We start from the raw sequence: 26,350 nt of genomic DNA on the forward strand, positions 1-26,350 counted from the left end.
ACAGGCTCACTTGGATGCAGGGACGATCTTGTCGAAGACTCATAGTGGTGGTGCTGCAGTTAAATTGCCCCTCCACATTGTTTGTAAGAGCCTTGAACAGTGTCTCATCTGCCTTCAAGCTGCTATTAGTTCCAGTGGGAAAAGTGTGGTCCAAGGGCAGCGTATAGTGGGAATGTAACTGTGTTATACAGGCATGGGAAGGACGAAAAATCCATCAAGGACTTGCAACCACAGAGGTTGGGGAGTGGATCATCCGTCTGGTGCTTCTGATGTGGTTACTGAAACAGGAGCAACTGCAGTCCTTAGCTACCCAAGAATGACAGAGCTTAAATATTGGAGTCAGATCTCTCTAGAGAGGAGTAGGAAGGGAATGAGTGGTTAGGTTCACAATTCCTATTTGGCTGGGCAATATTTCCTTGGGACCAGAAACAAACAAGCTAGTTGAGGAGAGCACAGCCCAGGCTCAGCTAGAACCAGTTAAAAGCATGACTGACAAGTGGCTCCTCTTGTGGTAAGAGATGCGGAGGGCAGAATAACTCCTCAGTCTATTTCTGAGAGAATCTGCAAGTGCTTGCTTTAGTTCCCTTCTCACGGGATGTAATCGTTCCATCAGTGGACATGGCTAACATACCTTTTACAAGAGGAAGATTTGCTTTGTTTTAACCAACTTTACCCAAACGTGTTGCTTTTTAAGTAGGTCGGTTATGTAAAGCTTCCTATGCTGAGCAACACTCAGCCCCTTGCTCATAAAATTCTGCCAGTGCTCTGTCCAATGGTGTGATGTACCATGCTCCTGGTATTATTGCTGATGCTTTCAGTCACATTATTCTTTACACCCACCCTGCTTTTGCTGTTGTTAATTTCCTCACTAGATCCATGTGGGGGAAGCTCGCCACTTCTGGATATTTCTGTCCTACATAGCTTTGTGTTTTCCCCTTTGTCTGGCTTCCCCTTTTCACTCTTAATTTTTCTACCCAGGGTGGGCATGTTTGACACACAATATTTTAGATATTTATCTGGGTGCATTTGTTATAATGGTCCTTGGCTACCTAATAGTCAGGCTTTGTTTCACTTCATCCTTCACTTGTTTTTGTGTGTTGGTTTTTTTTTTTTTTTTTGTCTGATGTATTTGAGTAAAGCACAGAGTTTCAATCATGCCTTCCTTGTCCAGTGACTGTTGTTGCTCACTTGTTCAGTTTATTTAGAACATGCATGTTTTAAGTGTAAAAGTAACGACTCCTTGTTAGGCAGTTTGTGCTGGTGTCCGAAAGACTCTCAAAACAGTTTCCAGAGACTCTGCATGACGTAAGGAGTCTTGGCTCCATGGCTCCTTAAAGTCATTTGTCTCCCAAGCAACCCTTGTGGCCTTCAGTGGCTCTGCAGTTGCTCACCTTAGACCTAGTTTACACTACCCTGAGCCATCAATCTAAGGTCGCAACTTCAGCCATGTGAATAACGTAGGTGAAGTCGACATACTTAGATCTATTTACTGTGGTATCTTCACTGTGGTAGGTCAACAGCTGACACCGTCCCCTCGACTCCATCTGGTGGAATAATGGAATTGATGGGAGACTCAGCAGTTGATTTATTGCATCTCTACTAGATGTGATAAATTGATTTTTCCCCCCTCTCTGCTGGATCAGTCGCTGCCTGTTGATCCGTCAGGTAGGAAAGACACGCCTTTAGGCGGTCTACACTGCATACTGCTGTGGCACAAGTAGTGTACATGTAGCTATGTGCCAGAGTGAAAAACAGGCTATCTGTGCTGTGGTGCTCAGCTATCGATTCAATGAAAAGCTCTGGCAGCTAGCCTTTCCCCACTTCCAGAGCCTGTCAGTGGGGTGTGGAAAGGCTTTGGCAACAGGACACTATATTGGTAAAAACGGGAGTATAGTAGGGAGAGGTCCCAAAATATAGTCTACAAGTTGAAATCAACTGGCTGCTTTTAACAGACCACTCCTAACCCTTCCTCTTTCTGTGTTTTCTTTTCCCCTTTATTTTATTTGCACCAAGAGACTATTAAAGGCATGTCAGCGTAGCAAGGCTAAAGCTGAAATTAGCTATGCAACTTGAACTACATCCGTTGCGTGGCTTAAGCTGAAATAGCTTTCTTTGGCTTTTGGCGCTGCCTGCCCCACAGGAAGTTCGAGAAACAGCACTCTTCCTCCAACTTCCCTTTACTCCTTGTAAAATGAGGGTTACAGGAGTCAGAGTAAGACGACATTATTTTGACATTGTATCAAAATAATGGCTGCTTGTGTAGACGTGGACCATGTTATTTTGGAATAATGTTAGTTATTCAGAAATAACACTGCTGTGCAGACTTACCCTTATTTACTGCTGCACTTACGCTGTTTGCCAGTTTCCTCTTTCTTATGCTACAGGGCTAGAGTAGTGGGCCTGCAGGCTAGAGTCCTCCCTTTGGATTTCAGAGCTCAGGCGTTGGGCAGAACTGGGAATGTTTACACAGCTATTTTTTAGCTCTGAGTCTGTCAGCTGGCCTGGGCTCAGACTCACTGCCATGGCCTTTTGTTTTTGTGTGCAGTGTAAATGTACCCTCAGTGTCCATCCAATAGCTCTCGTACTTAGGGAATAGCTTCTTCCCCCATAGTCGTAAGCCCTGTCTTGTGCTGGTGAGTGGCTGCTCTTGCTACACTAGGACCTTGGAAGAAGCAGCGCACAATTTGCTATGGAACACCACTGACAATCGGATCTGTTCTCTGTAGTAAGCAAGCAGCCAGCAGGGAGTCACTAGTAAAACCTCAGGTAAAGCTGCCTGCTTTACAGTTGGGATTAAGCATAGACTGATAAGAGCATGTCTCTTATTACCAACTTTGTGGGGCATTTTATGTGTGCTTCGAGCTCACTTAGCCACAACTGGGCTGTTCTGGGTGATAGGAGTGTATTTGCATTATGTAGCAAAAACACCTTTGTACCCTGTCATTAACCCCTCATGTGTACACAGTTGTCAGTAACCCAATCCCTGTGTTGATATGATCTTGGAGAGACTCTTAGGCAGGGTTTCCTTTGGTGAATAATGGACTTTGGAGATAATTCATGTTAGAAAACTGTTTTACAGTAACTGGAAAAACTTAAAACCCAACAAATGGTGTAGCACCTTACAGACTAACGCCCCACGCAGCTCATGATCCTGTCTATATGTTTTGTTAGTCTTTAAAGTGCTACCAGACCATTCTTTAAGTTTTTCCAGTTTCGATTAACTTGGCTCTGAAGTTACAGTAAATGGTTATTGTAGAACTTTGCCACACCCATGTGCAGAGGAGCAAGACTGAGGGATGAAATATCCTGTCAGCACTTTACCCTGCCCTAGGGAGGAGGAGTCTGTAAGGAACTTGCCCTGGGGAGGGAATGACTCATACTGAGCTGACCAGGAAGGAGGAAAACTTCTAGATACAAACCTTACCCGGAAGAATAGCTGCAGGAGACAGCTTGGCTTCTGTCTGAACTTCAGACAATTCAAGGAAGAGACATATTAAAATGAAGAGCCCTAGGACTTTTGAGGAGCAAACTGAGTACATTGTGGAGGCACTGCTCTCTGGTCTCTTAGGGGAAGATGAAAAGGTTGCTTTCCGCTGTCTGGAGACCGACTCTGTTACTGAGTCAAGTACAGGTAAGGTTGCCTGGGACCAAATCTCTGGAGGGAGGCAGGAGGCTTTCTTGGCTGAAAATTCTAGGCAAATGTCCTGTCACGATATTCTGGAATGGATAGAGATGAGGGCTACAATATGGGTTGACATGGGGTCAGTATTTCCTTGAGTCTCCAGGGAAATGCAAGGAGCACTGTTGCCTTTCCCCCTGTCCTTGATGAACCATTTCCCCGATGTGGGGTATGGAGAATTAGGCTACTGGAAAGGACTGTCTTTTTAGTGAAATGCAAAATGGGGATCATGAGAGCTTGTCATTGAAAACCCCAGGCTATATCACAAGTGTGTGGATTAAATATATAACAGTGTGTACAGCACTTGGGATTTTTGGATTAAAGTTTCCAAATCTCCATAACATGTCAGGTATCTGTGAGTATGAAAAGTAACTTGTCTTAACAGTGATGGGGAAAGTTTAACTTGTCCTGATTTAATTATCATTCATTTACCAAATGCCAACACTGTCCTTGGTGCTTAACAAATGAGAGAATGGGCTCTGTCTTGGGGTGAGTACAGTCTAGTTCAGATGAGCCAAAAGACAGATCCTACCTAGTTCTGGGGAGTGGGTGAAAGTGGGAGGAGGTGTAAGCCCAGGCTCGGAGGAGGGAACTGAAGGAGGAAAGTTTGGCCTGGAGTGTCCCCCATCTGCCTGTTCCCTGTGCTGTGTTCCCATTGGGCTAATGGGTCACGTGCAAATCTCTCTTCACTGACTAGTATTGTGAAAACAGCCAGGTGAATGGCTGTAACTCGGATGAAGTTTTCCTGAACCCATGGAATCTAGTGTGTATATGTTTGGTGTGTGTGTGCGGGGGGGGAATCAGAATTCCACAGGGAGTAAGGGCTGCTAAGCACTGAAATACCCATATATTTGCACCAATAAGAGAGCAGTTTAGCAAAGTAATAAGAAAGGGCAACTAGGACTTACCCAGAAATGGGTGGAGCAACTAACAACTGGGAGATAGGTGTCCCAATGCTTCTTGTCTTCCATGGCTTACAGTTGGGGCAAACTAACAATTTGGATTGAAATTTTCAGTGCTGGGTATTTGCCTCAAGGTGAACTCTGTTTTGGAAAATTTCAAGGAGCAATAGTTGTTGTTTCTTAGAACGTGTTTAAGAAAACGTGTGTGTTGCCCAGCTTAAATTTTAAAACCGGTTCTGCTGAGAAGCTTTAGCACTTCCCCACAATGGAGCGGGAACTTGAAACTTGGGCAGAGTGATATTTGTGTCAGGATTATACAATCTCTGGAGAGAGCTCAAACTGGCCAAATCACTACATCTTTCAAACATTCTCATTTGCACACATTAGAAACTCAGGGTATGTCTACACTACAGCGCTAGTTCGAACTAACTTAGTTCGAATTAGTTAATTCGAACTAAGCTAATTCGAACTAACGCGTCTAGAACTAAAAACTAGTTCGAACTAGCGTTTTGCTAATTCGAACTAGCAAGTCCACATTGAGTCGACTCTGAACAGGGCTTAAGGATGGCCGGAAGCAGTGCCGGCAGGGCATAAAAGGAGGACTTAGAGCATGGAGATGCTGTCTCAGGCTAGCCGAGGGCTGCGCTTAAAGGGTCCCGACCCCCACCCCGGACACACAGTTCTAAGGGGTGCCCTGCTTACAAAGAAGTTCTGGCTTGGAGTGCCCGGAGTACCCACACTGGGCACATCACACCACTCGGCCATCAGCCCGGCTGCACTTGCCACAGGCTGCCATCTGGGGAGAGGGGGCAATGGGGGGCTGCAGGAGATCTTCCACCCCCAGAAGCCCGCAGACCCAGCCCAGTCCTCCCCATCGGGGGCTCGTACCCCATTCCTCCCTCACCTCCTTCCACTTACCCTTCCCTAGCCCCCCTTCTTATTGATGTACAAAATAAAGATAACGTTTCTTCCAATATTGACTCTGTCTTTATTGAAAAAAACTGGGGGAGACTGGGAAAAGGAGGTGGGAGAGGGGAAGAGAAAGGCTGGAGGAAGGGAGGGCAACTAACATGATCAGGGGTTGGGAACAGGTCCCAGATGAAGAGAGGCTACAGAGACTGGGACTGTTCAGCTTAGAAAAGAGGAGACGGAGGGGGGACAGGATAGAGGTCTCTAAAAGCAGGGGTTGGGTGGAGAGGGTGCATTCAGAAAAGTTCTTCCTGAGTTCCCATAAAGAAGGACTAGAGGACACCAAAGGAAAGGAATGGGTAGCAGGCTTCAAACTAGTAAGAGAAAGTTGTTCTTCACAAAGCAAATAGTTAACCTGCGGAACTCCTTGCTGCAGGAGGCTGTGAAGGCTACAACTAGAACAGAGTTTAAAGGGAAGTGAGATCAAGTCATGGAGGTTGGGTCCATGGAGTGGTATTAGCCAGGGGGTAGGAGTGGTGTCCCTGCCCAAAGTTTGTGGAAGGCTGGAGAGGGATGGCACGAGACAAATGGCTTGGTCACTGTCTTCAGTCCATCCCCTCCAGGGTCCCTAGGGTTGGCCGCTGTCGGCAGACAGGCTACTGGGCTAGATGGACCTTTGGTCTGACCCAGGACGGCCATTCTAAGCTCAGGGCTCAGGGTCGGGGGTCTCAGTGGATCCCCTTGATTTTCATGCACACCTGCTCCTGGGTAGCCAGGCTGGCAGCTCTCCTGCCCTAGCCGGCCACTTTCCTGTGCCTAGTGCGGAGATCGTGGACGAGGTCCACGATGTCCGCACTAGCCCAGGAAGGTGCCCGCCTCTTGCGGTCCAGGGCAAGCTCCCGGGAGCCGCCAGCCTGGTCCCGGCAAGAGGGGGTGGGCTGGGGGGCATCGGGTGGGTGGCTCTGTGCCGTGCCAGGTGCAGGGTCTGCTAGCTGGGTGCTGGCAGGCTTGCACCTGGCACGGGCACCGTAGCCAGACCGTGCCCCTTTAAGGGGTCCGGGGCCGGGAGAGGGGCATAGAGTTTCCCTGGTGTTGGCCAGAGTGGCCACCAGGGAAACCTGGGGAGGGCTAGCCTCCCACTAGTTCGAACTAAAGGGCTACACAGCCCTTAGTTCGAACTAGCTAGTTCGAACTAGGCGTTAGTCCTCGTAAAATGAGGTTTACCTAGTTCGAACTAAGCGCTCCGTTAGTTCGAATTAAGTTCGAACTAACGGAGCGCTAGTGTAGCGCATAGGAAAGTTAGTTCGAACTAACGTCCGTTAGTTCGAACTAACTTTCTAGTGTAGACATACCCTCAGTAGTTTGACAGGTGAATTGGCTGAAGATTTTGCCCATCCTGAGCATATTCTAACCTGGAAATGCAGGGGATGAGCAGTACCATCTTGGCAAATCCTTCTCCCACCTGACAGAGTCATCTGGGGTACTGGGCACTAAAACAGAGAATCTCTCCTTTATCCTCCTTGCTCCCCCAGCTGGCTGCCAGACAGCACGAAGGAGGAAGAAGTAACGAGCTGGGCATTGGGGAAGTTGGCAGAAGGGTCTGCAAAAGGTAGTGAACTGGAACATGAAGCTAACATGGGCCATGTCAGATGGAAGGAAGGAGACTGGAGGCAACAGAAAATGTCAGGCATGTGGGAGGTTGGGGGCAAGGACAAACAGGGTCTCCCTATTAGACTCACTTCCCTCTAAATGAATCCAGTTGTCTATGTTGCTCTATCAGCAAATGCGTAACTTCCTTGGCTAACTCTGTGTCTCATCTATTGTCTGATCTTCATACTCAGCCCAGTTCTGTTACTAGTTACTCTGTTAATTCAAGTAGTGCAGGTCTGTGCTGTGGATCTGAATTCTAAGTCCAGTGTCAGTATGGTTCCACACGATAGAAGTTGTTTTTCAGTCTTTTGGGGTTTTTTAATTAGGAACTCTTAGGAAATATTATCTTTCCATTATCACATAATGCATACGCACAAGGGTTCCAAATTAAGGTTGCATGGGGAATCTTAACTCTGGCATTACCTAACTTCTGAGTGCCTGACTTCACATTCTTTTAACACAATTTGTTATGTAGTATTTTCTTTATAAAGAAGCAGTTTAGACATGAACCAGGCATTCTCCTCAGCCCCTTGCTCTGTAGGCTGTACCCTTTTCCCTGCCCTCTGTCATCTTAGAATATCAACTCTGTGCAGAATCAGAAGCTTCAAGTGCCTTTGATCCGACTATTATTGCCAGTCGTCTGCGGAATCTGGGAGACCAATATAACGAGGACCTGGAGCAGCCTGCCCAGCGTGTCATTGCTGGGGTGACTAAGGGAAAGGTAATGCACAAGCGCTCTTTGTTTAGGCCAGCGTTTATCTCTCTCCTGCAATATACTGTAGAGCTCCAGCACCACTTTGCTTAACTGAGGTGCTATTATGTGAGGATCCTTCCTCTTGATGGAGGAGGGCTGCTCTTGAATGTCAGGGGAGAGGGACTAAGGAAGGGGAGCTGTCTGAACAGCCCCAGCCTGTTAGCTGACCCAACATGAGCCTGGTCTGAAGTTGGAACTCATCCCAGCCCAGTTGCAGTATGAATACCTCTACGCATCTCTAGTTCTAAGCTCTTTGCAGCTCTAGTTAAATTGGAAACTGTGCTGCCTCCTCCCCCAGCACTGTTGTGCGAACTATAGTAGCACTGAACAAATTCAGCCTGTAAGGTCTTCAGGCAGGGACTGTATGTACTGCGCAGTACATACCTGCCCGAAGACCTTACAGTCTGACTTGAGCAGTATGTTGCTTGGTATCTTAGGGGTCACTGTCCTTAATCAATCATAGGCAGAGCAAGCAAGGCCTGGTAATCCTGTGGGAGTTTGAATCATGACTTACTTTAATGGTGGCATTTTATAAAGTCTCTTCTTGGTGTTTCCAGGTGGAGGAATTTGGAGCCATGGTGGATTCTCTCAGCAAGGCCTGGAGCAGCCAGAATCCGGAGCTGAGCTATGAGAGAGCATTTCTGGCAGTATCTGTGAAATTGTTAGCATACCTTGTCCGGAAAGTTCCAACTGTGGCCACTCAACTCCATCTTGAGGAGTTGATTAATGGGAACCGTGAAGTGAGAGGATACATCCAAGCTCATGGGGGCTGGGTGAGTGCTCATGGGTCACTGACGTTCCCTGTTGGCACATGTGGCTCTGTCCCTTTGCTAGTCTGTAGACTGATCCAGTGTTCTAGGGGCACCATTCAGAGGCACTCCCAAAGAGGCGTCCTAACTGCCTAGCTGTGCAACGTGCCATTCAGCAGCATGCCCTGGCATTGTTGGCCACTGACCCTAAATATGCCAGCTTGCTCCCTCTTGTAGTCCTATGTTTCAGGTGTTCTCTGTATGTGAAGCACTGCTTTGTTAAATGTCTTGGTGAAATCCTGGCATCAACAGTATGCTTCCCATTGATTCCAATGGGATTTCACCCCGCAGTCTAACATTTCTGTCCTAAGTATAGTTCCTAAGGAATAAAAGTGAATCATATTTAGCACTTTCTGGCTCCTTTGGGCTTTACAGACACTTTCATTCCCCTTGTGGGATGGGGCTCCCCATGTTACAGATGGAGAAACTGATGCACGGAAAGATAAAGCAACTTGGCCTGGGCCAGAGGGAAATTTGGCACACAAGCAGGAAGAACTGGTTCCCCATCCTGCACTTGGGCCACTTGTCTTACTGCCATTTCCTTTAACTGTAGTTTTTAATTTTCTTTTACATTTTTAGGAGAACTTTGAAAATTGATGCAAAAGGCTCCCCTACCTTCCTGGGAGTGAAATGGCAGCTTTCAGCGACTTCATTTAAACAAGACTGTTTTCTGAACATTGTTTTCCCAGATTTTTTTTGTTCGTCTCCCTTCCTTGAAGATTGATCAAGTCAGTAATGGGACATCTCAACATGTAGCTATTTCCCCTCACCAGATGCAGCTCTCTTGTTCCTGAACTTATTAGCTTATTTACAAATCATTTGTGGGAGTGACTTTTTTTTGTTTTCCAGTATAGGCTGTAAATGCAACTTCTAAGTGTGAGAACTGATAGCAACACTTGTTCCACCAAGTGACACAGCACGAGGAAAGGGATGCAGATCCATAGAGTTTGTAAAGATACAGATCCATGTGCTTATTTTTATTAAAAGTAGATTAAGTTGGACCATAAACTCTTCAGGTCATTGACCACTTTTTCTGTTTGTTGTGTTTGTACAGTGTCCAATACAAGGAGGTTCCAATCCTCTTGTGTAGTCTCTGGGCAATAGAGTAATTGTTAAATACTCAATTTCAAATTGGATCTGCGTCTTGTAGGCACCTCTGTGGAAATCCAGCCAGATGGATGGGCAGGGTGCAAGGTGGCTTAAGGGACAGTAGCTGTACTGCTAGTTGATTTAATTAGGGCAGTTGCCCTTATAGCCTCCCAAAGGGAAGACGTCAATTTAAAAATCATCTGGTAAACAAGCTTCTCCCTCTGTCACTGACACATCCTAAATCACTGGAAAGAATATAAAAATCCACAGTGTCACTCTTATACACTTCATTAGTTACCTGTATTTCTCTCAACTTGAACAATGGTGTCGATGTCACTGGTGTACAGTTAGTTTCCACGTCAGGGGTATGTGGCCATATTTAAGTTTTAAAATGGCTGTTTTCCTTACGATTTTACACGTTTTTGTTGCTTTACCATGCAGAATTTCATTTACAAAATTTAAATTTGACAGCAATGCCTCTTTTAAGGTGTAGAAAGGTCTGTTGCCACTCAGAAAACCAGGCAAGAGTTCTACAGAGGTACACTGAACTGGATTTTCACAAAAATCCAATAATTCTGCTTTATTTTCTTTGCTAATCTGTATTTAACCCTGACATCCTTATAAGGCTCGTCTGGCTGTTTGTCCAGGGACACTCAATCTGGGATTTTCACTGTTGGTGCAGAATCTTTTTTTAGTTTCTAGAAAGTTGACGTTTTGCTCCTCTCATATCTGATTCTGTTTGAAAATCTTCTCTTTTCTGCCGCTGCAGAGTCACTGTGGGTGTTTGGCTCTTGTCAGCTAGAGAAGTTTCACTAGGAAGTTAATAGAATGGGGAGTAGTCTGGCATAGCAGATTTTTTTTAAAGGCTAATGGACCTGGAGCTTTTTCCCCGTCTCCTAGCAGTGATGTCTGGTGGAGCAGGTCTAGGTACTCTGACCTGGGGAAGAGTGGCTGGGAAGGGTTTACCCAATATACACACAGGCATTATCTCTGTGTCTAAGAACTTTAGGTATGTTTCAGATTAATGTGATGAATGCATAAGCTAACTGCACCTGTTTTGGGTGCACAGCATCTGTCGAAAGCACTTTCAGAACATAGAGTGCAGTTCACACACACAAGACACAGTTATAAATGTGACTGTAAATTGTGAATTTTGCATATTGTCTTAGACTGTTCCAGCAACAGTATATTCAGGGTTCATAAAACATTGCTTCCTGTATGCTGAATGGTATACCGAGAAGTGTTGTCTCTTGGGTGACCAGTGTGTGGGAGTTTGTCCAGATGCTTTCGTGATAACAGCTTCAGCTGAATGCATCATTCTATGCTAAGAGGTAGGCAATATCACACTGTTGGTGATGGCCAGGAAATTGTACTTAACCAAACAGCACACAAGACTCTGACTGTGTCTTCATGTGATGGGGGCACTCTGAGGATTCTGAAAATGAAACCTTAAAAACATAGTTTTTCAGTTTATTCTCTAAAACCAAAGAATATTTGTATTGCAAAGTGCTTTCTGGCCATGTGTGGACCCTGCACTCACAACCACTCAGAGCAGCCCTATATGGAATCCAGCAGGTGGTCATGTAGTTGAGATGTTACATGGCCACCTGCCCTTAACTATAGAACATCAGCAGGGTAATTATAGAGACGTCAACCTGGCACATTAGGAGTTGAATCTTGTATTATGGAATAATTTTTTAGATTCCCATGTAGGCTCCAGATTTGATTTATGCTCATCATCCATGGATAATTTGGGCCTCTTAAAATTCCTTTATTGGTGAATAAGAGCGTGAGTCAAGCTACGTGCAGGCAGGTCCCACTTGAAGCATGACATTCTCATTTATCACGGATTTGGGTCACCTCTATAATCCTGGGGTACCTTCAATTTTGTTAATACAGTTTTACTAGTAGCTTTTTTATAATTCAAAGTATCCATATTTAATAAAATATCTCTAGGCTTATGGTCTATAAAGAAAGAAAATAATTGCTAAGGTGTTGTGACCACAATGTATCACAAGAGCATGCATATTATGTTTTTACTCGGTAAGAGCTGCACCTCACTATAGTAACCTTAGGACTCAACTTCTGTTGGTAAATGTTGGTATTTGGGTTTTTTAAACCTCACACCAAAACCACATGAGAATACATTTCCATTGATATGAACAGAAATGTAAAGCAATTAAAATCTTAGACTTAAAAAATCTTCACTGAATAAGTATACTATATGTTAAGACCCGGTGGGTCAAAGATTTACAGCCTGGGAGGAAGTATATCAGAGTGCACACTACTGGCTATATATAGAAGCAGTGCTCTATTGAGAGCTGTGATCTTCCAGGAGGGCAGAAGCAGCAAACTGCTTTTGGTTGTAAATAAAGTTTTGTCCTTGATTACAGGTTTAAAAATCTTCAGTCAGAATGGAAATTCTCTTTATAAATATTGATATTTACAGCAAATAAAATAAAAAACTGCCCAGTTTCTCAAATCGCATTTGAGCCTATATTAGTAAAATGTACATTAAGAATACTTTAATAGCTAGCTAGCTTCAATATAGACCTATACACAGAAGCCTCCTTTTCTTGTCAGTTTTGTAGAGAATCGTTTAGCTCCATAATACAGATAAGAGTATTATGAAAATTGTCTTTACAGTTAAAAGAAACTCACCACTTTTCTATGGCCTGTTGCTCTGAATGATAAGTAAAGCTGTCACTAGAATAATCAGGAATAGCCAGCGCAGAATAGCCCATGGAACTGGGATCCAACTTCTAAAAGCAAAAAGGAAATTAGATTTGACTGGCCACTGTGGAAATACTGGATCAGCAGTTAAAAGATGTGCTTGTTTTAAATGTTTCTTAAAAGCATGAAACAAAAAACAGGACTATGTAGCACTTTAAAGACTAACAAGATGGTTTATTAGGTGATGAGCTTTCCTCAGATCAAATAGTGGAAGAAAATTGGCACGACCATATATACCAAAGGATACAATCAAAAAAATGCACACACATGAAAAGCACAAATCAAATTTCAGAACAGAAGGGGGCTGAGGTAAATATCTGTGAGCTAATGATATTAGAGGTGATAACTGGGGAAGCTATCTTTGTAATGGATAAGATCATTAGCATCCTTGTTAAGACCTAGGTGTAAAGTGTCAAATTTAAGCATGAATGACAGTTCAGAGGATTCTCTTTCATCAAGTCTAGTGTTAAAATGTCTTTGAAGCAGGATGCAGATAGTTAAGTCCTGGACACAATGCCCTTTCTGGCTGAAATGGCAAGAAACTGTTCTGAAATTTGATTTGTCCTTTTCATATGTGTTCATTTTTTTGATTGTATCCTTTGGTCATGCCAATTTTCTTCCACTATTTGATCTGAGGAAGTGGGTCTGGCCCACGAAAGCTCATCACCTAATAAACCATCTTGTTAGTCTTTAAAGTGCTACATAGTCCTGTTTTTTGTTTCAGCTACACCAGACTAACAAGGCTACATTTCTATTACTATTCTTAAAAGCATGTTCCACAGAGGGAGATTTTTTTCAAAAGTGCCCACAGGATCTAGGAGCACAAGTCCTATTGTTATTATTTGTTTTTCAAACAGCGGTGCTGGATTCTGTTGTCCTATTAGTTGCCCTTATTTCTAAATAGAAACATTGGATTTTCTATGATGGATCAGAACAATGGTCCATCTAATTCAGTATCCTGACCTAATACCTTAAAGGAAAATTCAGGAAATGAAATGAGACAATTATGGAACACCATCCCCACCCGGAGGCCTTTCCTTAACCCTGAGTAGTTTAGTAATCAGCCTATGCCCTGAAGCATGATTCTCTTTATAATTTATTACAGTCCTTCCTTCCATAACTGAAAGTTCTCAATGTCCATATAAGCACTGGATCCTCTTTAAAGTCTTCCAAACTCTTGTCCTCTGTGACACTTTGGTGCAGTGCTCTGTCATTTGGATAGAGTTGGCAATTTCATTCCCCATAAAATCTCTTCTATACTGATTTTTCTCTTTAGCATGTCTCTTTCCAATATTCCCGGTATGCCAATTGCCATGGTACCTAGGCACAACTATTTCCACTGTTAGTTTCACCTGATTTTTTTTTCTACTAATGTGAAGAGTATCAGGACATTTTATAGGCTGTCCCTGAATCTGATCTCCTAGCACCTAGCCTTAAAAGTCTTTAGACAGAATTTCTACTAGCACATAGCTGTGACGGCTGGTACCTACTCTTCTGTGCCAGGATGGCTAGATGAGTTGGAGCAAGGTGCTGAAGAGCCTGAGAAGGGTGTTGTAGCCATCTCAACTGTGAACTCTGGGGTAGTTTTTATACAGTTGTATGATTTCCCATCTGTAATAAAAATATACAATCCCTTTTACAGAAACCAATGTATATCTCCTTGGCATTAGGCATTTTGTACTCCCCTTAAACAACAAGAGGAGTAAAGAAAATGCTGTATTTACATTAAACAGTTCTCTATTTACACAGGACAATTAAATCTTCCTAACCCTTTTAGCTAAGGAGCGTTCTCCTTTAACTCAAGGGATAAAGATGTGGTATTTTTGGTAACAACATGTCTGCCATTTTGTTCCCCATGCTGCAGGTGTGCTGGTATTTGCACATATACTAGGCATCTAAGGACAAATTCAACAGGCAATACAAGATACTGCTGTATTTGTAGCTGGATTCCTTTCTGCGTTAGGAGGTCCATATTGGGCTAGCATAACATAGTGTGAAAGGAGTTAACTTGTGCATTAGAATATTTTTCCAGTGAATTATTAATCAGTCCGTCAAGCAAACCGTGAATTGAAAACATTACCTGCTAATTGTAAGCGGTATGTGCAGTTCTCCTTGGCTGGGTTCAGCACCTCTGCTCTCACCGGGTGGGTGGATTTGTTTGTTCTGCGAGTCATAGCTTGGCAGTAATAGCTCTGACTCTCCAGGAGGTCTCCACAGCGAAGCACCAGATCACTGCTGTGCACAATGGCAGTGGTGGTTGAAAAGCTCTTTCTGTACCATGTGTAGTGAACATTAGAGCCTGTGGCTGAGTGACATCTGACAGTCACTGATCTCCCTAGGCAGGAGTCACTGGGATGGTTGGTGAAAGTAATAAGTGGTATGGAGAGAGGTTCTGAAATGGAACCAAATAGTTCTGGTGAGATGCAGCACACAAAAGGGTCAGAAGCATTGTTTGGATTAGCCAATCAGAGTTGGCTGTAGATAATCCATATCAAGTTCTATATGCTTTCAAAGGATTAGACTCAAGAAACTGCCTGGCTTTGCTGCTGAGTTTAGAAAGAGTGGGGAAGACAGAGGCATTTACATACCATTGATCCTTGATCAGTGAGTTCACACAGTACATAAGCTGATGCCTTATCTATAGGCTTAAGAGTGCCTTCCTCACCACACCAAAGGCTGAGCTGAATCTCTCTGGGCAAGTGTGTGCCAGCTTTGACATGTGTATTTATCTAAAACTGAATACAATGAGGATTAGTGAGGCAAGGTGGCTGAGATCATATCTCTTATTGAACCAACTTCTGTTTGAGAGAGAAACAAACTTTTGAATCCCGTGGAGCTCCTCTTTAGGTGGCTGTGCTTTGAAAGCTTGTGTCTCGTCAGCAGAAGTTGGTCCAGTAAAAGATACTACTTCACCCACCTTGCCTAACTATTATCCTGGGACCAACATGGCTACAACAACACTGCATAAAATGAGGATTGTGACATGGGTAATGTTGAAATTATCAATATGGCAAGGAATTTATTCTCAAGAATGAGAATATTGCATGATATCTTTCTGAATCAGGAAGCACCTGTTAGGATAAGGTGAGGCTGCTACTACATCATGAATTCTGTGGTTGACAGGGATATCATGTATTCTTAAATCTCAGCTTTTTCTCTCATCACTTAAGAGGATGGTTAGCTTAGTGGGTAAGGCCTGGACATGGACTCAGGAGGACATCTGGTAGTTCTTGGCTTCATCCTAGACTCCATGGGACCTGGAGCAAGTCATATAGGTCTTGTCTATACAGTGTGGCAAAACATACTACAGAGGTTTGAATTCTAAAGGGCACTAACGGGCCTGAGTAAATTTCCCTAGTGCATGTTCATGTAGTACCAGTACGAACTACATGAATGCACATTAAGGAGCATTATAATTCACACCTCTCTAGTGCATATAGCTGTACAAGCTGCTACTCTGTGTTTGGGTTCTCAAGCTGTACAGCAGTGGGGAGGAATAACAGGATCCCCTTTTGCTCTGTGTTGTCTATTTAGATTGTAAGCTCTTTGGGGCAGGGATTGTCTCATCCTGTGTTTTTTAGAATGCCTACCACAACGGTGCGCTGATCTCAGTTGGATACCCTAGATACAACTGAAATGCAAACCATCTATATATATACTTTAGAAATGAAATGTCTCTCTGTGCTAGAACTCCTCTGAACCAGTAACAGCAAGGGCCACCAAATTTGGTAGGCGGCCTCCCCTTACCCTAACTTAAAGCAAGGTCAGGGTTTGGTTGTGCCAAAAACACAGGAAGTGGCAGGAATGGGGCTGTTTTTCACAACATGGAAAGGGAGGGGGCAAAGAAAGGAGGAACATGGTGCTTCTCCCACTCATCATTAGGGGCAGCGAGCAGGGACATGATACTGCAGAGTGAGCTTTGGGGACAGCCACAGCATGAGACTGACCGGCGGGAAGAGGCTCTACATGTTGCCAGCCAGGCCACCTTCCAAAGGTAAGGTTTCCCTTCTCCTCCCCACCTGCAGCTACAGGGCCTGGTGATTTCCCACCTCCTGACAGTGGCCCGCACACTCTTCCTTTCCTGCCACTCCTCATGGGCATGTGGAGATTTCCCACCTCCCACAGTGAGGCTTCTACAGGGCACAGTGATTTCCCCCTCCCCTCCTTCACCCAGAGCCTGGGGATTCGCTTCACTCCTCCTCATGGGGTCTGAGGACTCTTCCCTCTCTCTTCCCAAGCAATGCCATGTACATCTGCTAGTGCAGTGGTCTTCAACCTTTTTATGCCCAAGATCACTTTTTAAATGTCAGAACAAGCCAAGATCTACCCCATCCTTTCCCCAAGACCACACCCCTTCCTTGAAGCCCCGCCCTCTCTATTCTCCTCCTCTCCATCATTGGCTATCCCCAGCCCTTATACACTCTCACGGTATGGCTACACTGCCGCTTTTTTTATTATTATTATTCTGTAGGAAGAGGTTTTTCCAACATTTGGCCCATCTAGACTGGGTCAAATGTCAGAAAAACCCCTTCTTTCGGAAGCCCCCTTTTTCCTCGTGGAACAGGGAATACAGGGGGTTGCCAAAAAAAGTGGAAGAACAAATGTGTCTCTGGAGGTGGAAGATACCTCTGGTATCATGGAAAAACTCTTGTAGTCTAGTGGTACCCTCACTGGGTTGAGATGGGAGGTGCAGGCTCTGGGGTGGAAATGAGGGATTTGGGGGTGGGAAGGGGTGAGAGGTGCAAGCTCTGGGAGGGAATTTGGATGAAGGAGGATGTGGAGAAGGGGACACTGGCTCGGGGAGGGGGCTCCAAGCTGGGAAGTGTTGGGGTCAGGTGGAGAGTTGGAGTGCTGAACAAACCACAGGCTTGTGGATATGAGGGTGCAGGAGTTTGTGCTGGGTGTGTGAGGGGCTCAGGGCAGGGAGGCTGGGAGTATGATGGGCTCAGGATACAGATTTGCGGTGTGTGGATGGTGCAGGAGTGTTCTGGTAGAAGACTGAGGATGTGGGGATGCAGGAGCTTGGGGATGTGAGGCTCAGGTCAGAGGGCTCCAGTGTATGAGAGGCTCAGATTTGGGGTCGGGGGGCAGTACAGGAGTGTTATGATGCTGCAGCCAGATGGTGGCTTGGCCTCAATTGGGGGCTTGCTGGCCAGGCTTCATTTTTAAATAAAATATTATGTCAAACACAAAAAGTTTCTGCATTGTCTTTATTTATGAGAGGGCAGGGAACCTGTTTTGAGTCAGGAGTCACTGACCCGCAGAAAAGTCAGTTGGGGCCACACAAGTGAGATGCAAAAAAAAAAAACTCCTCCAAAAACCCCCAAACCTCATTAATGTGACCCCAACTGTGCTGGTGGGAGCAGGGGACATGCTACTGGGGAAAGGTGCTGGTGAGGACAGGGTGTTTGTGGGGGCAGGGTGCCAGGTGCTGGTGGGCACAGGGTGCCAGTGGGTGCTGAGGCAGGGGACAGGGTGATGGGGCAGATGGCAGGCTGATAGGGCAGGTAGTAGGCTGCCAGTGGGTGCTGGGGCAGGGAACAAAGTCCCTGGCACGTGCCTTCTCCCAGGACGCCTACCTCCTCTTCCCCCCTCCCCACCACAGGGGAAGGACATCCCAGTGCACACCTCCTCTGGGGACTCCTACCCCCGCCCCTTCCGGCAGAGGGAAGTCTGCGCGTGCCTCCTCCAGGGACTCCTACCCCCCTCTCCTCCATCCCCGCAGGAAGTCCCCAGCACGCCACATACCTGGCCTTTCAGGTACTGTGCCAGCTGTTTGGGGGAGGGGGAGTAGCCAGTGTATTTCCTGAAACACTGGAAGTGGCGCGCAGCTGTGGGACTTCCATGCACCCCGCGGGAAGCTGGCGCTACCTCCATTGTCACTGAAGGTAGGTAGTGGGGCTTCTTGGGAGTGGAGGCAAATGGAGTGGGCCCCGAAGGCCTCACGATCGAGTGGTCAGGCCCTCCCAATCGACCGTGATCAATGGGTTGGTCGATTGGGTGCTAGTGTTTCTATATAACTGCAGGGCACCTCTTGCTATTGAGGTGTTCAGCCACATAGAGCAGCTCTGTTCTTGGTTCAGTGACATTCTGGCTCTAGTTTTCACTTTTCTGGTTTTGCAATTGCAGTATTGTTCATTCCCATTTTACATCAAATAAGAGTAACTAAATCACTGCAGACAACATACTTTCTTCACTCTAGTGATGAAACTAATGAACATCTCAGAGACATTACAATGTTTAAAGCATCTTTACCTTCAGTCACAGTGAGTTTCACAGCAGTCATTATATCTGCATACGGTCTTTGTATTCCACACCAATACATTCCTGAATCTTCTTCCACGAGTTGGTTCATTGTGACAAAAAAGTCTCCTCTTTTGTTATCCAAGAGTAATAATCTTCCTTTATATCCACTCTTAACAAAATTCTCTGTGTCTCCTAAAATATCACAAGATGATCTGGATGCTCCATGGCACCAGTATTTTTTGTAATACACATACCTCCCTCTGTCATAGGAGCAGGTTACTGTAGTGCTGGTTCCCTCCATAGCGGTCTTGTCCCCATCTGACCAGAGGGATAGTGCACACCAATCTGTAAGAGAAGCTGTTTGTTTTCCTCACAATGTTTCCACAGTTTCAGAAAGTGAGCTCATTCCATTTCAAGCAGACATGTGCTCCCTCTCTCTCTCATTCAATCTTGCTTCCGGTTGTGTTTTACAAAACTTTGGGTCAGACATGGCCCTCATTCATACTTGTGCCCCTCATTTTGATATCATTGAGTCTAAATTCTACCATCAGCTGCAGTGGCCCATTACAGAAAAGACCAAAGGCATGAGATCAATTTTCACAGCTTTATATAGCAGGGATACAATTTTGTTGATCCTATAGGATTTAACAGGATTAAATCTGTGTATTGCTATACAAATCTATAAAGTGTTTTTGCTTAAAACAAGAACATAGCAAAAGGATCTCATTCTGTAGGGATCTTCTATAAAAGCTATGTGTGGGTGGCAGTGAAGGTAGGGCTGGACGAGCCCCACCCCTTCTGCTGGGGCCCTGCCCCTACAAGGTGCCATGCTGCGCATGTGCCCCCTCCCTACCAGGAGCGGCGGGGAGGAGAGGGCGGGAAGAAGTGGGCACACGGTCCCAGCTTCCCCAGCCCTGGAGCACGGGGCGGGAGAAGGGCACATGGCTCCAGCCTCCCTAGGCAGTACAGCCCCAGCTTCCCCAACTGCAGTTGTTTTAGGAAGCCTAATCCGAACTAGCTACTCCATGCTGCGTGTAGCCGCGCGGCACGGAGTCCGAACTAGCCGGCATTTAAAAATGGCGCCGGCTTCATTTGCAACTGCGGATGACTACATTATCCCCGCTAGTTCGAACTAGCGGGGTAGTGTAGACATACCCTAAAATAATAAAAATAGCCATAATGGGGCAGACCAAAGGTGCATCTAGCCGGGTATCCTGTGTTCCAACAGTGACCAATGCCAGGTTCTTCAGAGGGAATGAACAGAACAGGGAACCAACAATTGCTCCATTCCCTGCAGTCCATTCCCAGCTTCTGGCAAACAAAGGCTAGAGACACCATTCCTACCATCCTGCCTAATAGCCATTGATGGGCCTATCCTCCATGACGTGTAGACACGGACTAAATTATTTAGAAATAACGCTAGTGAAATAATGTTGCTGTGTAGACGTATCCCAGAGTGCTACTGGATTATTAGGGTTTTTTTAAATTACAGACTAACACTCCTACCCCTCTGAGACTTACATTAGGTATTAGTTAAGGTAGCCACACATATAACATCCCTAACTCATGCACCTCAAAAACAAAAATTAAAACCTGTCACGTAACATCATATACTCTCTGCTTGTCTAGCCAGAGATCTGTACATCACCTCTAACACAACCAGCATGCACTACAACACCTGGAATCTTAGCTCTGCCAACTGTGCTGGAATCCTATGCAACAATTTCTCATCACTGCAAACAGAAATTGTGTGTCAGCTCTCCCCTGCTTTATGAAAACTGGCTTATGAATATGAACATGCATAACTGAAGATGCTTTATGCAAAATGCATAATGTAACATATCAATTTTATAGGTACAATCTGCTGAATCTGTAAATCCTATTTTTGTGCATGTATCATTTTTGTATATGAAGAGTGGATCTGTTTATAATTCTAATGAGGGCCACTCAGGTATTTAATGACTCAGTACAAGAGTATTCATGAAAGTATTCAGACAGCGTCAACTTTGAATTTCTTTTAATTGCTGATCTTTGGTAAACACTGCCCAAGAGGCTTTGTTTCTCACCAAATTTCTTCATCGGATGTTTTGGGGGGCCAGTGACTGGGAGAAGGGCAAAGAGTGTCACTAGAGAGCTATGTCTGCACACTCTGAGTTAACATTTATTGCACATTTTAGCTACGGAAGCACATTCATGAAGATTCTGTTCTTCAAGCAGCAGTTGCTTTGTTGAGAATCCTCGACAAAATGCAACATGTTATCTATCAGCTGCTACATAAAATTTGAAGTTCCTCTTTCAAATTCATCTCATCGATTAATAGCTCCCATAACCTCCACACGCGACCCTCCGCCCATCTCAAGAATAAATCCATGGTTCCACCCGCATGGCTCTACAAGTACCTCAGTGTTTCCTCACAGAGCTTTTGCATGTCAGTTTGCATACATTTTAAGCTGATGAATAAAGGAAAATAATTACTCCTAATCCTAACATTTCTTTGAATAAAACTACCCCATGTACTCCAAGATTCACTTTTTTGCAAAGTTTCTGGTAATTGTCATAGACAAATTTCAGGAACGCGCTATTAAAAATATATGAAAAACAAAACAAAAATGAACTATCTAGAAAATTCAAAGGACCTAAAACATAACCTATGTGAAATTTCAAATTATATGGCAAACATGAGCAAAACATGAATTGGGCCCCATTTCAAGCTCATTTACCTGGACTTGTGTAAAAAGTGACTGGCACCAGGGAGATTTACCCCAGTTTGAAAGTCTTTTTGCTATGAAGCTACTTCAGTGAAAACACACACACAAAAAACAGAGAAGAAAATTTTTGTCTGACCAACACACACCTGTGACTCAAAACATTTTAGATAACAACCGTGCTGTAATATTTGTATTACCTGTACATAAAGAAATCCAAAGTACAAAGCAGGTTCTCATCTTGAGTTGAGGCCAGTTTCAAAGTATTCTGTGCAGGAAACGCCAAGCTCCTGTTCTTGTTACCGCCCATCTACAAGAGGCCACTGCATTATTAGATCATGTTTGTAATGTGGCTTTAAGAAATACTACCAGTTGAAAACTGTATGACTCCTTCAGGAACAATGCCACCATAAATTAGACCAGTGGTTCCCAATCTTTTTTATACCATGGACCAGCAAACTCATTCAAAAACTTTTGGCGGGCTGGTACCGAAATACTTGCATATTCATTATGCTAATTAATTTTAAGTGGTCACGTTATTTTACACTGCATCTGTACATACACAACAAGGGAACTGGAAGAAGATGGAGAAGGGAAGGGAAAGGGAAGAGGGAGGTGAGGGGCGCAAGTGAAAGAGAGGGTACAACCAAGCCGGGGAGAGGCTGGGATGAAAGCGGCAGGGCACTGACTCCAACTTGGAGGGCTTCTCACACCTTGTCCCCTCACTCTACCCCAGCCGCTTGGGTAGTGGCAGCCCCTGCTCAGCCCAGCAGCCCCACGAGGGGATCCACAAGCAGAGCTCCGCGTGGCCAGGCAGTAGCAGGTCTCTGTGTATGTGCACTGGCTGGGCTGAGAGCAGCTGGAGGCCAAGGGAGGCTCCCGCTGAGAGGGGAGGGAGGGAGAAAGGAGCTGCCCAGCAGCACTAGCGTGAGTGTGAGGAGAGCAGGCCTGTGGGCACCTGGTTCCTTGGTCTCACCACCTGCATGAGAAGTGGGGCAAGAGACTGGTGTGGGGGCACCCAGGAGCTTCTTCTCTAGCTGCAGCTGCCCTCCATGTGGCACCAGCCCTGGCCACTGGAACAGCCACCCTCCACGTGGCCCTGGTTACCAGAGCAGCAGCCCTCCAGTGGCTCCGAGGCCCCAGTAGGGACAGTGTCCTCTACTCCAGCCACAGCACATCAGCTCAGTTAGCAGCTGTGTGGCCATGCTGCCATGCAGCTTACAGGGAATCCCGCCGAGCCAACAATCAAGCCATGGGGGTGTGGCGTGGCCCAGCAGCCAGTTGTTCACATCCAGCAGTGGTCTGCAGACCAGTGGTTGGGAACTACTGAGTTAAACCTCTGTTTGCCTTGCTAAATCAGATCCAATCCATCCTCAAAGGCCAATGCAGGGTTGTTCCTACAGTATCTTCCCTTGGGGGAATCCTCCACAGTCTGATAGACCTCGTTGTTAGGAAGCTTTTTTCTGGTCTGCTTAGTATGTTTTCTGTTACAGGATAACATCAAATGTCTTTCAAAGATACCGCTTCTCAAACTGGTATCACAATGTATTGAAATAGCCGAAACAGGGTGCAGAATCCCGCACCGTCTCTTGTTCTCTAGACCACTCGTTTGTTAAAAGGCCACCTTGCTGCTATTACAGTGATTATTTTTGCTGTGTCTTTGTTTCCATTGGAGTATCTAATCTGATTCTTGTCAGTGTGGCCTTTCATTGGAGACAGCAGAATCGAAGGGCTGATTTTGGCAGGTATTTTTTCATCCAAAAGGCTGGATTCTCGGATTGGTAAAATATCCTGGGTCTGAAGTAATGTTTTTGATATTTTTAATCCAACTCTGGGTTGACCTCTGCTCTTCACTCCATGTGACCCCTCTGCCAATTGAGCGTATCTGCAGAGTCTCAATCCAGGCTTACAGAAGGGATATCTTCATGGGCCAATAAAACACAGACTTCCTTCTTTTGATTGTTTTAAAAAAACGAAGTTATGGACAAAAAGTGTAGCCAAGATATGCCAATGACCAATCACTACTAGATTTTGCTCATGTATCTGGGGCGTCATTCACTTGACCTACAGACTTCTTTCATCTTGTTTAGACATTTTTTCAAAGGGTTGGAGATTTGCTCATTCTACTTTATCTGAGGTAATATTAAAACACATTTTAAAGATATAAACTATGTGTCAAAAATTGAATCCAATGACTTAACAGTGGTTTCATCCACAAAAACCTCACTAAACCAACTTCTGTAAAGCTCTTCAGTTGCCAACAGAATTAGGCAAAGATAACACATACCAAATCATTTCTGTGAGCCCCTCAGAAATTCAGGATCCTTCACAGTAAATCTACAGTGGGGAAGAGTTGAGAGGTGATAGTCATATTTGTAAAGTGCTTTGAGTTCCTCAGCTGAAAACTGCTGGGCTATGGCTACACTGTGAGTTTTCTCAGCAAAAAATATGCTGATGAGGGACTCATTTGCATGAGTCACAATCTCATTTGCATATTTTCTGCCTATCTGTTTTTACACAAAAACAAGCAATGTAGACATTTTATTTTTGCGCAAACACCCCTTTTCCCGCAAGATCCTTATGCCCCCAAAAGAAGGTATACCGCTCATGTGGGAAAAGGGGTTTTTGTGCAAAAATAAAACGTCCACATTGCTTGTTTTTGCGCAAAAACCCCAGGGCAAAAATGGATTGGCAGAAAATATGCAAATGAGATTGTGACTCATGCAAAGAGTCCCTCATTAGCATATTTTTGCTGAGAAAACTTGTAGTGTAGACGTACCCCTAGCAAAGAGTAAAACTTTACCTTATTAAACAGCTTCAGATTTGCTCTTTGAGAACATGAGTAACTCTGTAAAGGGCAGCAAAGTTCTGATACTACAGTGATGAGAGCCTCATAAATACTTAGATGGGTGGTTTGTTTGCGTGGGCGTTTGAACTGCTGGGGCCTGAGAAGCCCTTGAACACTGCTGAATAATGGATGTTGGATATCCAGATTGTGTGTGGTTTGGGCATCTCTCTAATCAAAGGTGTCATGCTGCCAAATGTTTTCTTGTGCCAAGGAGCCCCAATCAGCCCAAGAAGCCAGCTTTGAAGAAACTGGCTTTGCTTGTCCATGGTCTAATCAGAACAGTTGCACAATGTGCGTGATACAGCATTTATTGGGCCTGACATTTACATGTCCCAGCCAAGAAACAGCTGGGGGCAGCATTCTCCTACTGCAAAGAAGAACGGAAGTACTAACTTTCCAACCCTGTTAATAAGTAGTTTGCTCCAAATACAGGAAATACTTTACACTTCTGTTTTCAGCCAAACTGTCCGTATTGAAATGGTGGATTAAACATCCATTTTCTGGGATGGAAGCTCTGAGAACTGTCACATAAATAACCTGTATTCCAGGACCTGCACAATCTCATAGTGAGTGGCCTCCGTGGACAGTTACTTTCCAAAGTTCATTCCAGGCCATATGAAAACTCAGGGACTTCTGAGGATTTCAGGGTTTCCTGGAGGACTCTGGGCCTGAGGCACGACTAATGTCTTTCAGAAGCTATCTTCCTGGAAAGAGGCTTGTCAAAGTCTTCCACTCAGATGGCTGTCTGTCAGCATAGGAACATTTCTGGTGAGACTCAGAACTATATATAATGCTGGTGAATGTGGCCAGTCTTGCCCTGGTTTGTACTGCTGATGGAATGCCTTTTTTCCCTATCTGTGGGGATATGGTGAAGTGTGATTGCATAGATAAGCTTAGTGAGACCACCCAGCCTCCCTTATCTATAAAGAAATGAGCAGTTGTTCACACTCTAAAAAGGAGGCACTAGGGCCCTGAGTCTCTCTCCCTCTTTCTCTATTTTTTTTTGTTTTGTTTTTGGCCACACGGGTTGTTACGCACTAATTTCCTTTAAGACCTGCAATGAAGTCAGTAAACCACAGCCTTCGGCAGGCGCTCTCCATGCTGGTGCTTTCCGCTATGACATGCACTTGACATGTCCATCCTCCGCTTGGCCGTACCAGTTTTTCCCTATCTCACAACATGGACCAAAAAGAGATTCTGCTGCAGAACCTGCACAGGGCCCAAAGCAGGAAACTTAACAGAGAGGAGTTTGCAAATGAGTTTTTGGTAAGTCACCTACCAGTACATTTCTGAGTCTGATTTTATGGGAAGACAGAATTGCTGAAGATAATTCTGAACTGGAATGTAATTATTATTTGTAATGCTTTGTTTTTTTTACTAATTCTAGAATAAAAATTAATTTAAGAACAGCGTTAAAGAGAAAAAAACAGTTTAATAGTTTCCTTCCTAAATGAGGCTGTGTTTAACAATTACCCAGTTGATGCTTCCTGTTTCCTAATTTGCAAATGTATTTGTAGGAATATAGTTTACTTTTCGTGCAAGGCAAAGGGATTATCTGCTTCAATGCTACCACTGTCATGTCTCTAAATTTTGTAAGCCTTTTCCCCTCAACCATCTATCTCAGAGGAAAGTATGAACTGAAGTGGGTCAACACTAAATTACCCACCCAATTGGGTATGTCAGGTGATCACTTGGCTATGTTTCAAACCAGTAGCCCACTTGCCACAAAGAAAATCCAACCTAGGGAGCTGATTGCAGAGAAAATCCCTGATAAATTCCTGCAGTCAATATTTCAAATTGACATTTGGCACCATGATTAGAGCAGGAAAGAGGAAAAAATCAGAAACTAGGTGTTAAAGAATGCTATCCCCTGTCTGCATCACTAAAGTCCATATTGAAAACTTCTAAGGTGTGATGGGCTGCACCAGTTTGCACGGAAATGTGCATTTTATCTAACATGAATGCATAGGCTGTAATGTTTGTTAATCTTTTAATGGACCAACTTCCGTTGGTGACCAAAACAAGC

General features: G+C 44.7%; 3 protein-coding genes across 8 annotated transcripts in view; 2 read left to right on the plus strand and 1 right to left on the minus strand.

Annotated features, from left to right (window-relative positions):
* The first annotated feature begins 8 nt into the window (after window positions 1-8).
* On the plus strand, window positions 9-9,711 carry BCL2L15 (BCL2 like 15). Of its 2 annotated transcripts, none has more exons than XM_006118784.5 (4): window positions 9-3,631; window positions 7,716-7,861; window positions 8,452-8,667; window positions 9,283-9,711. In XM_006118784.5, exons 1-4 carry the CDS (start codon window positions 3,499-3,501, stop codon window positions 9,298-9,300), a joined length of 513 nt encoding a protein of 170 aa, XP_006118846.1. In that variant the 5' UTR covers window positions 9-3,498; the 3' UTR covers window positions 9,301-9,711. The 2 variants fall into 2 exon arrangements, with proteins under 2 accessions (XP_006118846.1, XP_089629814.1); XM_089773688.1 differs by having other exon boundaries at window positions 7,734-7,861.
* Window positions 9,712-9,854: 143 nt separating this feature from the next.
* The window catches only part of LOC102454290 (polymeric immunoglobulin receptor-like), a 48,640-nt gene continuing 32,144 nt past the window's right edge, over window positions 9,855-26,350 (minus strand). Inside the window, exons 2-7 of one of the 4 annotated variants that reach the window (XM_089773685.1) lie at window positions 21,677-21,786; window positions 18,781-19,116; window positions 14,606-14,917; window positions 14,016-14,136; window positions 12,454-12,554; window positions 9,855-10,037 (exon numbers count right to left, since the gene is read on the minus strand). In XM_089773685.1, the coding sequence (XP_089629811.1) occupies window positions 12,461-12,554; window positions 14,016-14,136; window positions 14,606-14,917; window positions 18,781-19,116; window positions 21,677-21,716 (903 nt within the window). In that variant the 5' untranslated portion in view covers window positions 21,717-21,786 and the 3' untranslated portion in view covers window positions 9,855-10,037; window positions 12,454-12,460. Of the gene's footprint in view, window positions 12,555-14,015; window positions 14,137-14,605; window positions 14,918-18,780; window positions 19,117-21,676; window positions 21,787-26,350 lie in introns of all 4 variants that reach the window. The other 3 variants (XM_089773686.1, XM_075910298.2, XM_075910299.2) reach the window with 3 other exon arrangements.
* The window catches only part of PTPN22 (protein tyrosine phosphatase non-receptor type 22), a 41,338-nt gene continuing 39,751 nt past the window's right edge, over window positions 24,764-26,350 (plus strand). For both annotated transcript variants that reach the window (XM_006118786.5, XM_075910287.2), the window contains exon 1: window positions 24,764-25,590. In XM_006118786.5, coding sequence (XP_006118848.3) covers window positions 25,504-25,590 — 87 coding nt within the window. In that variant the 5' untranslated portion in view covers window positions 24,764-25,503. The remainder of the gene's footprint in view (window positions 25,591-26,350) is intronic.

This window comes from Pelodiscus sinensis, chromosome 27 (assembly GCF_052426305.1).
Source record: "Pelodiscus sinensis isolate ZL-2025 chromosome 27, ASM5242630v1, whole genome shotgun sequence".
Lineage (NCBI taxonomy): Eukaryota > Metazoa > Chordata > Testudines > Trionychidae > Pelodiscus > Pelodiscus sinensis.